The 12,365-nt window shown below is 53.6% G+C and overlaps 1 protein-coding gene across 2 annotated transcripts; it reads right to left on the minus strand.

Moving 5' to 3' along the window:
* Nucleotides 1-37: 37 nt before the first annotated feature.
* Nucleotides 38-12,124, minus strand: LOC119100933 (cyclin-dependent kinase 8). 2 transcript variants are annotated; one of them, XM_037224142.1, is made up of 12 exons: nt 12,006-12,124; nt 8,299-8,425; nt 7,749-7,900; nt 6,963-7,149; nt 6,282-6,452; nt 5,324-5,483; nt 4,714-4,927; nt 3,839-3,911; nt 3,501-3,598; nt 3,135-3,219; nt 1,525-1,638; nt 38-888 (listed from the first exon to the last, which is right to left on the minus strand). In XM_037224142.1, the coding sequence occupies exons 3-12, from the start codon at nt 7,874-7,876 to the stop codon at nt 748-750; spliced, it is 1,371 nt and encodes a 456-aa protein (XP_037080037.1). In that variant the 5' UTR covers nt 7,877-7,900; nt 8,299-8,425; nt 12,006-12,124; the 3' UTR covers nt 38-747. The 2 variants fall into 2 exon arrangements, with proteins under 2 accessions (XP_037080037.1, XP_037080036.1); XM_037224141.1 differs by having other exon boundaries at nt 3,126-3,219.
* Nucleotides 12,125-12,365: the final 241 nt, after the last annotated feature.

Raw genomic sequence — 12,365 nt, forward strand, 5'->3', positions numbered from 1 at the left:
CATCCCCCTCGGGTGCGGGCGGGGGCTGGCAGGGGGGGGGGGGGGGTCAGGTCCTAACGGCGCTCCACCTCCCGCTAGAAGGGACAGAACCAATAACGAGCCCCGCTCACGGGGAAAGCGGGGGGAGAGGGTCACCTGACCCGCACCATAACACACGCTGCCCGTGAGGCTCGAGTGACCCGGTATCAAACACGGAGCCGGGGCGCAACAAGGTCCACCGTCACGCAGCCGGTCGCCGATGCCGTCGGGTCGCCGGGCGGCTTACGCGACGAACGCAGCCAATACAAAGGGCACCATCAGCCTTGATGTTCGCAGAACACGAGTACAAAACAAGGTGGGCTAATGTAAAGCGTGGATCAAAACTGATCAGACGGAGTCCCGCACGTCCTGAGCGCGACCGCTACGTTCCATTCTCGTCGCGTGACATATTGTCGATGGTGCCTTCGCTTGACCGAAGCCTCAAGTGTCCGCAGAGCACAACGGACGCCTAACTGCAGGCTCGCGAGCGGCCGTCGTGAGCCACTACATCGACGCCACCCTTCGGGACGGGAGCCACAGGTCAGTGGACACCCAGACAGCGCACACTCGGGTGCGCGTCGCCCCAGAGCGACCAGCCGGCGACAGCGTCAGCTGCGCAGGCGGACCTGAAGGGCCGACGGCGGCAGCGGCGGTGGTCTCGGCCGGCGGCCGTCCGCCCCGCCGGGCTCGGTCGGCGGCGCGCGCGGCGGTACGCGTCAGCAGCGCGCCTCAGTAGCGCTGACTGTACTGGCTTGGATTGGGCCCGCCGCTCGACTGGCCGAAGCTCATGCTGCCCGGCTGCTGCTGCTGTTGCTGCTGCTGTTGCTGTTGTTGCTGCTGCTGCTGCTGCTGGCCCATGTGGCTGGAGTGCTGCGCCCGCAGCCGGGTCACGGGTCAGCGCTCGGTCAGCGTAGCGCATCGCGGCGCCCACAGTCAGTCTGAACATCAACTGTGAGCCACCAGTCCATTGTAAACTCGCATGCCTGTCTTACTATGCACCCGCGGAGCTTTGTTACGTCTTCGGTCCTAAAAAAAAAACTCAGCTGCTCAGCCCCAGCGGACAGTCTGCCCGGCCATGCGGACATTCACCTCAACGAAATCGCCCAGCGCACGTGTGATGGTCTGCCCCGGGGCGACAAACAATGCCACACCGTGGTAACGATCTTTTTCAGCATGAAAAGGTGACATTCCAGCATCCGAGGTTGCCGCCAGCCTGGTGGCCGAGCGGATCTCGCTTCTCCATAGCTCAATTTAGATCTCTATTGACGGTTCGGGAAGCATTGCTGGTACTGGTTCCGGCTTCGTTTGCGAAGACATAGAGCAAAGTTTCTGTCTACAGGACACCTAACAGTGTTCACCACTTAAGTTTTCGCGATTTCACCGACAGTGCAATGCATGTCCGATGTCGCAGGTAGCGCGATTTGATTTTGTGAGGACCTCTGCCATTATCCCCCCCCCCCCCTCCCCCCGGGTCGGTGGCGACGGCGGCGCCGCGTCTGTGCTCACTTGCTGGCGCGCCATCTGGTGGCTGTGGTTGTCGCTGGCCTGCGAGGTCACCTGGTGCGGTCCGCCGTGACCCAGCCGCACCCGCTTGGCCGCCTGACCGTGCGACTCGGCGCCCTGGCCGCACAGGGCGTGGCGTTAGCGGCGGCTCGTGCGCCCACACGCGGCGCGCGGCGGGCCGGCCACACACGCCACAATCTCGGATACGTGTCACACACGCGCCGCCAGAATGAGCCTCGGTTCGAGCGAAGCCGCGGACTGGCGCGGCTCCAGCGGCGAGGCCCGAGCCGTGCCGTTACGACCCGGCGATTCGCCGGCGCCACGACGGGCGGCGATTTCGGCGCAGAGCGGCGGCGACGCCGCAACACACGAAGGCAACGGTCACGTGACGGCCTCGACTCAGCTGACGGTGGCCGGGGGCGGCGGCGGCGGCGGCGGCGGCGGCGGCGGCGGCGGCGGCGGCGGTGGACGTCGGGCCGGGTCGGGTCGGCCGCTGCTCGTGCTCAGAGGTCGAGGTCCCGGAGGTCGAGCTCGTGGCGCCGGTGCTCCCTCGCTTTTCTCGAGGGCCGGCTGTATAGCGTTTGGGAGACACGGCGAGGGGACATGGTGCATACAGAGGTTAAACGGTCACAAGACTCCTAGCGTGAACGTGACGCGCGCGAGCGCAGACTGAGCAATGGACGTCCATGCGGAATTGGACCCTGCTGAAGAATGGCGAGGTAAAGAAAATAAACGAACTCTAACGCCGGTGTCATGACCTGGCACTGTCCAGTATATCTCTAGTATATCCAGTGCCGTACCACCATTTCCTCACAAGAGGTATATTGCAATTTACCTATCCTTCAGCGGTTTTGCCCACGCGTCCGCCCTGCGAACGCTTGGTGGTCGCAGCTGGAGCGGCAGATGCGCCGAAATGTACGTCCGTCAACGGAATACCGTATTGACCTCATCGCGCCTCGCACATTTTAGAAAACAGCTCACTCGCGATGGCCCACGAGGTGCGGCCAAAAAGCTGCGTTCAGCAGCGATGTGTGACGGATGACACACACCGACACGCTGTCCGATAGAGCACGCCCGCGGCTCGGCTTCAGAAAGAACGCGTGTATGGCGTCCAGAACACAGCGCGGTTCCGTCGCCTCATTGGCGGCCGAGCTCTGTGACGTGCTCCAAGTGCAGGGTGGCAACAGACAGCCCCTGCTCGGCCTGTCGGAGCATGCGCGACCACCGCCCCTGCCAGCTGACCCGGTCCACAGCGGCCGCCGGTCCGCTCCACAGCCTCCGCCGGCCCGCCCAGCCCACAGCCCCGCCGGTCCGCTCCACAGCCTCCGCCGGCCCGCCCAGCCCACAGCCCCGCCCGTCCGCCCAGCCCACAGCCCCGCCCGTCCGCTCTACAGCCTCCGCCGGCCCGCCCAGCCCACAGCCCCGCCCGTCCGCTCCACAGCCTCCGCCGGCCCGCCCAGCCCACAGCCCCGCCCGTCCACCCCACACGGCGCACGATCAGCCGCGCCCCCAGACAAAAGCAGGTCCGTCGCCATCACAGCGCGTACCACCGTCCCTACAGCCAGGAGCGCCACAGGGCGTCCAGCCACCTTCCGCCAGAGTACCTTTCTCACCTTGTTGGCGGAGGACTTGTCCTCCTGGTCTTCCTCCGTGAGGAACTCGCGCTTCGGGTATGGAATGCTGTGCCCCTCGAAAACGCTGCAACACGTTTATGACCGTAGGATGTTGTTGCTCAGGAGCCACGCCACGCGCATTGACGCGTGCCCTTCCTCTGGATCTCTAGGACGCTGTGATAATTGCAGTGGATGTAGCCACCCGAACCCGGCGGCGAACACAAACGCGGCTAAAAGTGAGAGACACCTTTAACAGGCGACCGTGACCAAAACATGTCTCCGCAGGCTCTACGGCACTGACTTGCGCCGACGCGATCCGTCCCGCTACCGCTCCCCCCTCCCCCGAGCCGAACGGCAGCACCGTACTCGGACGTCGGCAGAGGGTCCTCCTTGAAGTAATCGTCCAGCATGGCCTGCTCAGAGGTGATACGCTTGGTCGGGTCCATGATCAGCAGCTTCTGCAGCTGGAGGAGACAACAATCATGTCAAGAGTGCCAACACGCCACGGACGTGCTCAGGCAGAAACGAGGCCAGGAAATGCAGGGCAACACGACGAGCTGTACCTGCACTGAAGGCAGAATCCAGTGGACAATAGGTACCCCTGAACTTGAAGCCCCCTCTACACCGCTCCAGCTAAGTTTACAGTGGGCATTGTTTACATCACACAGGCGAACAACAGCAGCTGATCTCCTTGTCTTGCTTACCAGATGAAACGATTTGCTGTCGGGCTTCACCTTGTGCCGCTCCATGTACTTGACCAGTGAGTAGTTAGCGTAACTGGGGGGCACAACCTCTCAGATCAGACGACGACAATGAGGCGAAGCACGCCTTCAATGCGAAAAAGATAACCAAACTACGCAAGAGGCGGGAGACAGACGGGGCTGCTACGCGGTCACAGAGCACCACGATTGGGGAGAGTACAGACCGAAGAAGAGGCCTTAAACGGAACGTCCCGAACACGGACCACTCTGTGGAACTCGGCCCGGATAGCGTGCGCGGTACAGCCGAAACTCGGCAAATGTGTTACGGCATACAAGAAAATCCCCCTACAAACGAAATATACCCAACGAACCGCAACAAGATGACGCGACTGTTTACATGATCGACTCAAAGCGATGTTCGGTACGCCTGACCTCTAATGGCCTAATTCGGCCCGAGTAACTGCTCAGGCCCAACTTATAAAATATCTAAAGCGACTATCATGCGCGCACCAAACCGCTACACAACCTCACCATAGACTTCCAATCGCCTTTGGGTCAAATTCATACGCGTTTGCTGATGCGTGACGCGTGAGAACAAATCTGCCACTTAAAGTCACCGACGGCCTCCTATTTCGCCGCACACTGACTTTACACAGTGGCTACCAAGTTAGAACGTCTATGGTAAGGAAAATGAAGCTTAGCACCTATCCCAGTAATTTCTAGTCCTTGAAACATTTCTGGGACCGCACGCAAGTCGTCATACGATCCCGGTACTCCCGCATAGCACACAAGTAAAACATCGACCGCGTCCACCCTAAGCACTAGACGCGCGACCTTCCCCATCTCCAGAGGTCTGGCGGACCCACTGCGGCACCCACCTGGACCGCTTAAAGTCCTTGAGTAAGGTGCTGTGTTCCGGCATCTTCCGAATGTCCTCCCAGTCCTTCTCTTGCGGAAATCCCATCACGTTGAAGATGCGGTCTAACTGGTCGTGGTGGTAGGGGTTGGATGTTTTGATATCTTCTTGCCGGCAGTGGAAGATCGGCTCGGAGGTGAGCAGCTCAGCAAAAATACAGCCTATCGCCCATATATCTGCCGACGGGTCACGGAGGCGACTCAGCAATGCCACCAGAAGACCAAACTCACACGCGCACACGAGAACTTGGCCAAGGCGAGCGCCCAGCAGTACGTCAGCAGTCTGGCAAACGATTACGCGCTTTGTCTGTGGCCCTCCTAATAACAACAGCACAGCTCGAACAAAGTATGCAGCCACTGATTTCCATGTCATGAGAACTACAAATTCCGCAGCACCTGACCGGCCGAACGTCACGGGAAACAGGCGAGTGTGTGCCCGGCAAGAGGCTGGGGACCAGGCAGGCCGGACGGTTGACACGGTCTGTCCAAACGGGGCCATGTGTGTCGCTGCGGCCCCCGGACGGCGATAGCGGTGGGGGGGGGGGGGGAGGGGAGCTGGGGGGAGGGGCGTACCAATGGCCTTAGTGTAGTGCCGCGCGCCCAGCAGCAGCTCCGGGGCCCGGTACCAGAAGGTCACCACCACCGGGTCCAGATCGGCCAGCGGCTTCAGTGGTGAATTGAAGAGGCGCGCGAAACCCATGTCGGCGATCTTCACCCTGCCCCGCTCGGGCCCCTGCAGCAGAGGTCAGGCGGAGGTCAGGCGGGCGTCAAGCGAACGACAGGCACAGATCAGGCAGAGATCAGGCGGAGGTCAGGCGGAAGTCAGGCGGGAATCAGGCGGAGGTCAGGCAGGGACCAGGCGGGGATCGAGCGGAAATCAGGCGGGGATCAGGCGGAGGTGAGGCGGGGACCAAGCGGAGGTCAGGCGGGGATCAGGAGGGGATCAGGCGGAGATCAGACGGAGGTCAGGCGGGTATCAGGGAGAGGTCAGCCGAGCATCAGGGGGAGGTCAGGCGGGTATCAGGCGGAGGTCAGGCGGGTATCAGGGGGAGGTGGTCAGCCGAGCATCAGGGGAGGTCAGGCGGGTATCAGGCGGAGGTCAGGCGGAGGTCAGGCAGAGGTCAGGGGGGATCAGTGAGGATCAGGCCGGCCGGCGGCTCGTCGGGGCCGCCTCGCCCGGATGGCGGACACTCAACACAGTAGGACCCACAAAGGCCGCAGCGACGGCAGAAGCAATACACACACCAGCATGAGCTGGTATCCATTCAGATGGGGAGGTGCGAGCGTTGGAATCCGTGATGCGACTAGGGAAAGTCATTTGAACAAAGTATTGAAGTGCGACGTTCCGAATGAGATGCGGAGGGGGGGGGGGGGACTAAAGCCGGACTGCAAACGGCAACAGAACTAGAACACGACCAGTCCGTGCGGCGCTGAAAATGAAACCATCATTAGACCATTCTAACATCAATGATTACATGATTGATGAACTACCCCTCCCCCCCCTCACCATCGAGACTAGCGGAAGACTGACCTCTCCCATGACTAGGATATTGGCTGGCTTCAAATCCCTGTGGAGCACCCAGTTTGCATGGAGGTAGTGAATACCATCCAATATCTGGTACAGCAGCGACTTCACCATGCCTCGCGAAACCATTACTGATTTCTTGTTGGCCTTGGCAGCACGGTGGTACTTGATGATATGCTGCAACGAAAATAACATACAGAAGATCTGCTGGTAGAACATCCCCTTTCCACTGAAATAAAGATGCAGAAACAAACAAACACAGCATTACACAGTCATAATACAACACCAAATAGGCACCAGTACACTATCAAGTCTGAAAAATTTGGCGTGGGAGGAATATTTGTAAGACAGCAGAACCCCAGCGGAAAACATATCGTAACCACCATAGTGAGACATATCAGAAACATCACTGATGTCAAAGAAAAGCTAGACGCACTACCCCCAGATCTACATCTGACTCGGCATTTCAAACTGTGCAAATGCGGAGCGAGCCAACAAGGAGACAATGGGTGCCTCGAACAGCGCTCTCCTCTCGCAACGGTCACATGCGAGCGCGAGACACCTGCGGCGCCCCGCTCTCGCCCACATCTGCCTTCACGAGAGGGCAGGACGACCGGACCGACCAAACCATCGGGCCCGGTGGCCAGCTCCAGCCGCTGGCGCGGCGTCGCCCGCAGGTTCGCTCACCCAGAGGTCGTGTTCGGCGTAGTCGAACAGCAGCCACACCTTCCTGTCCGGCTGCGACAGGAACACACGCTGCAGGTTGATGACGTTGGGGTGCTTAAGTTCGCGCAGCAGCGCGATCTCGCGGCAGGCCGACATCGAAAGGCCAGTGCCCTCGATCTGCTTCAGCGCGTACTCGCGCACGTCCTTCCTGCAACGACCGCGCGCCCTGCTACGGCACAGTACTGATTTGCAAAGCCACGACCGCGGTTTGGTTTTCAGAATACTTGGTTCGTGTCATGCAAGCAAGCCCGCTGACTCCGAAGAAGTCACATAGAGTACGGTATGAGCGTAATGTAAGTAAAATGAGCCTCAAGCTCCCATTTCCTTGGCATCAGCTTTCAATTATCGCGCCGAACATGCATTATAACTGCATCTATACGACATTACAGTGACTGCTACAAGTTTCCCCTGTGCTCATGATCCATTCCAGGTCAGTTACTTTCATCGCAAAACCGGTCACTGCTTGAATCCTATTTGGTCAGCTGGTCTACAGACCAGCTGACCATGCAAGCCATGCACATGCAAAAAGTTAAAATGACGACTCACTGCAGTGTGTGACAAATCAAGATGCATCACCTGCATATAACGTTGACACAACTGTCTAATTATACTGAACTTCAGGTGGCACTAGACACTTGACTCATGGAAGCTACTTTGTAAAAAAGTGGAAAATTGGCAGTAGACTACAGCCAACATCATCACCAAAACGATTAAACCTCTGTGCACAAAAACGTGTTGCTTGCTTACCCATCTTTTCGCTTGGCCTTGTAGACATGGCCATATGTTCCACGACCAACCTTGCAGCCTTCAAACTCAAAATATTCTTCGACTTTAGCTCGCTCCACCTGGGTTTTTTGCTTGAACTCATAGTCCATGCTTAAAGGATCAAATTACTGCTCCTGAAATTCAAAAGCACTGTTATGCAATCATTGCAAGTTGTCATAAAATATATGAGTGTGAGCGTTCTGAACTCATCGATCTGGTGCTGTACTACAGTCCCTCTATGTGAGCCAGCCAGCGTGTTTCACCCTTAAACATCACGGCGACAAGCACGTTTGGAACACAAAACCTTTGCTCATATTTTCATCACTGGTGCACTGCTCAATCCACAATGAGCTTGCGTCCATTCACCATTCATCGCCAGTTGGATAAAAACAAAGTCACAGAATGGCATCACACAGAATGGTGTCAGAATGGTGTCACACAGAATGACACAGAATGGTGTCAAAACACATATCCACATACAAAAGGAACCATACACATCAATAACCAGCATGTAGTGAAATGAAGCCGATACCTATCACGTGACTGACGGCTCCAGCAGTAGGTGGCGCCTCCGAGTACACCTAAGGCAGCGCAGGAAGATGCTGGCAGGCCAGGTAGCAGTGTTGCCATATGTGACAAAGGTGTAACAGTGCAGCTGCCTGTGGACAAAGGTATCACTGCTGTACATCAGTTTTGAATGGTGGGCTAGAGCATGGCACCATTCTGTCTGGCACCATACTTCTGCTGTCAAGCTTGTCCAACAGATGTTTTAAACCAATTCTTGTTACAGAGCTAAGCATTTCCTGCTCTTGAACCTCGGATGTTATTTTGGGTGATGTTCTTATAAACTGTGATGCACTACCAGAACTGTGACGGAACCTGGGAGTCAACCAGAATATTGACAATGCTAGCTTGGCTTTTTACTTCACTTTTTTTACATGAGCAAAAGTAAAAAACAAAACGCCAGAAATGGGTTTAGCATGATTGCTGTCCAGTGATAGGTTAAATTGCATAAAATGCTGGGTCAGGGGATGGTTGTAAGCATATGCATAGGAACGTTTCAAACAGTGGGGAGGGGGGCCAAGCTCTGCGTGTACTTCAGGAACTTTTTCTGGAAAGCAACCCCGATGACCTGAGGGGGGGGGGGGTGGGGATGGAGGTTGTTACCGCTCTTTATTCAAATGCCATGGCTGCTTTGCTAGATACGCATCTAGAGCTGTTTCTCACTGGTGCACAATCTTGTCTTTTCGACTCATCTGTCACTTAGCAAATAAGGCTATCAAGCTTCCCTTGATTATTCGTCCATTTTAAAATTGTCTTCCCTGGGGAGGCGATATTCCACGAGCGGGTTGGCATTTTGGGTCCTTGAGGAAGCATATGCTTCCACAGTGTAGATCCCAAAATACGGCCTGGATGAAGGCTGGTGAGAATTTTAAAAGTGGATCGATGGATCACGGTGTGACAGATTTTTCATGCGCCTTCATTTCGTTGGCTACTTTTCAAGAGATAGGACTTGTCGCAGCATTTTAGGCAGAAGCAAATTCGGGAGCTTGAAACTGTTAGAAACAATGTGACAAAAGCCATGAAACTGGAGATCCTTTTTAAAAAATCAAGCCGCATAATAAGGCCCATCTGACATATGTTCCTTATCTGGGCCCTGCTCCTGTCCGCCGTGGGTGGCCATTGCCCTAGCCCTGTGTCTGCCGCATGACTGACTGCGAACAGATCGCATGGCTGCTTTGCTGCATACTTTTGGATCATCGTTACCACTGCATGGTGTATGAAACACGTGTTGGACACCTGCAACAGTATCTTTTTCCGAATTATCTTTCCTCACACCACCATCGCAGAAAAATAGGCAGCGGGAAGCTGTCTGCCTTAGGTATGAATTGGCCCAACGGACATTTAATTGCCCATAATGTGACATATACAACTTGATCTGCCTTTGTGTGTAGGCAGGGGCGCAGCCAGAGCCTTGCCAAGGGGGAACACAAGGTTGACAAAAGCCCATCTGACAGTGATCCCCCAAAATCCCCGGATATATCTTACTTGTTATTAATCGACACGGTTCTATTCGTATTAATGTTATTTTTACCTTGTAACCATAACAGAAACCAAGAGCCACCGTGAGCTCAATTCTGTTTGTATTTTGAGGTCAATAAACTGCAGAAATCAGGTGCTGAACGACTGCATGGAAGAAACCATCACCGACACTCTTCATTTACAATGGTTAGAAGGCTCTTTTTAAATGGCTAGAATTCAGATGCTTTGCCAAAATTTTTATCTGGCCTCTAAAAACATTGGGAACATTGCGGAGGTAGATGGTAGAGCGATATGTTTGATAAAAATTTGAAGATGGAAATTTGATTGCAGATCGAGTGGTCAACAATGCGTCTTAACATGACCAAGCTATGCTTGTCTGAAAATGTTCACCACTCAGTCAGAATCGATTAGTGATAGAATTTATGTAACGCGTTTTTTGACATGCACGCTCGCAAATCTTCGCAACAAAAACTTCGACACCAGGCGCTGCAGTGTCCATAGTCCGCGGAGCGTTAGCCCAGTAGCTAAAATATTTAGCCGTGGCTCACCGCTGGACGACAATAATGATACCTCCGATATGATTACCTTTAAACACTTCAATCGACAGGTAACACAAGTTATGTGGCGTAATTTTGAGCATGCACATTCGTAAATCTTAGAAACCCGTGCCTCGACCCCAGGCGCTGCAGTCTCCGTAGGCCGCGCAGCGTCGGCGTAGCAGTTAATATTAAGTTGTATCCAACGAATCGACGAAATCACGACGCTTCTGAAAAGTATCCTTGGACACTTCATGACATCAGATCTTGCATTTAGAGCGAAGTCTAAGCGCATTTTTCACGTGTGCAATTTTTAGACTGATGACAAGAATAGATCGGCCCGTAAAGCACCGCCAAGTAGAACACCATGGGCACATTACCGTTTCCGGTCAAGGGCTGAAGGGTCATTTCGTCCCATCGCGAATGTCTTCTGGCTACCATTTTGGTGGCAAGGGCCAGGATCTCCTGGTCGATCCGGAGGCCATCAGACTGAAGGACTTATTTGTACTCATCAACAACTGCACTGTGGTTGGATTTTTTGCCACTTCCTGGTATCCTGAGTACAAAAATATTATGGCAGCTGTGGATTTAAACCAAGTTAAATTTGCCACTTGAGGGTGTAAAATTGAAGCTGGTAACTCAAGCTTTACAAAAATATGCTTTTAAGTAATAAACAATGCTATAAATAGCCAAAAAACTGTTTGGAGACAGCCATCTAACTGCAGCAAAAACACCAGGACACCAGAGTAACATGAACCTGTAATGTTGGCCCAGTAAATTAAGGAGAAGGGTTTATTAGGACAAAAACATGAATTAATTGCAACATAAATTGTCATATTTCACAATGATACCAGTTAAAGCACATAAAAATCCATTAATACATTGCATTATCCACAGGAGTCAGCTGAGTGACTGACTCTGACCCTTTTTGGCTGGCCCGCAGGTGTTTCATAGTACAGAGTATGAGACTGTGTTGTTTCAGTGTGCCATGCTTAACACTAATGCATTCTTTGATTTAAAGTGCTTTTACATGAATTGCTGTGCATCAAAAGTGGTGTTTTTGTTGATTGCCACCTATTGCACCATTATCTCTCAAAGATAACCTAAATAAAGGCATAAAGACCCACAGCACTTGAATAATTTTGTACTCAGCTATGGAAGATTTGTACTCCGCTAACAGGAAAATTTTTTGAATTTCCAACACTGACCACCAACACAGGCCCCACATTTCCTAACATGATCTCAATCAACATGATTTAGTGTGAAACCCATCCAATTTTGATACGTACAAGAGAATGACCAGACAAGATAGCAGATAAAAAATACATCTGACCACCTCTATGACATGTTACATGTAAACGTGTATCATGTGCACATGTGATCGTATGAACAATCACATGGTCACCCCGTCACCATCTGGCTCTATATACCATATAATACAAAACAAACATTCTATATTACACATGTCCACTGTGAAGGCCAAGGGCTTGCAACCAACTGCAAATTACAAGTGGGTGCTGGTTGAAAAGACAGATAGGCAGACAGTTGAGTGCCAAATAAATGCCGCGCTGGTCAGTGGTCACAGGGACAAGTGTCACAAGTCTGAACATGAGGTCCACAGTTTACTTAAAAAGGTGAATTTCATGATGAAGAACCATACCTCTTACAAGGAATCGACCACAATCTTCAGGAAGCTTCAGAAACCTTGCAATTAGCCCTCACACTTCTATGGTTTCGCCCCTGATCCCGTAGCTACCCCGCACTGCGCAACCACTATGAACGTACCAATTCACAAAATTTGTCCGCAATCTTTATGAGGCAAAGAGCTGAGACATTTGCGACGCAATGAGCAGCTGTAAAAGGACTATTTTACTGTCGTTTTTGCACCTGGCCGCAGCGTCGAGAACTACGCGTAGTTGATTCTAATGTGATCCACTTGTGTGCTTGCGGCGGCGTAATTTTTTGCAGTCGTAAGCCTAGTATTGCTTTTGAGCGTTGCTGTTGGCCAAAAGGAATGAAA

This window comes from Pollicipes pollicipes, unplaced genomic scaffold (assembly GCF_011947565.3).
Source record: "Pollicipes pollicipes isolate AB1234 unplaced genomic scaffold, Ppol_2.1 Scaffold_4881;HRSCAF=5763_pilon_pilon_pilon, whole genome shotgun sequence".
Taxonomy (NCBI): Eukaryota; Metazoa; Arthropoda; class Thecostraca; order Pollicipedomorpha; family Pollicipedidae; genus Pollicipes; species Pollicipes pollicipes.

Coding starts and splice junctions, on each gene's coding strand:
- LOC119100933 (XM_037224141.1), bottom strand. CDS start 7,876: ATGGACTATGAGTTCAAGCAAAAAACCCAGGTGGAGCGAGCTAAAGTC. Junction 3,220..3,500: donor GACCCTCTGCCGACGTCCGA/GTACGGTGCTGC, acceptor AACGTGTTGCAG/CGTTTTCGAGGGGCACAGCA. Junction 889..1,524: donor ACCAGATGGCGCGCCAGCAA/GTGAGCACAGAC, acceptor CTGCGGGCGCAG/CACTCCAGCCACATGGGCCA.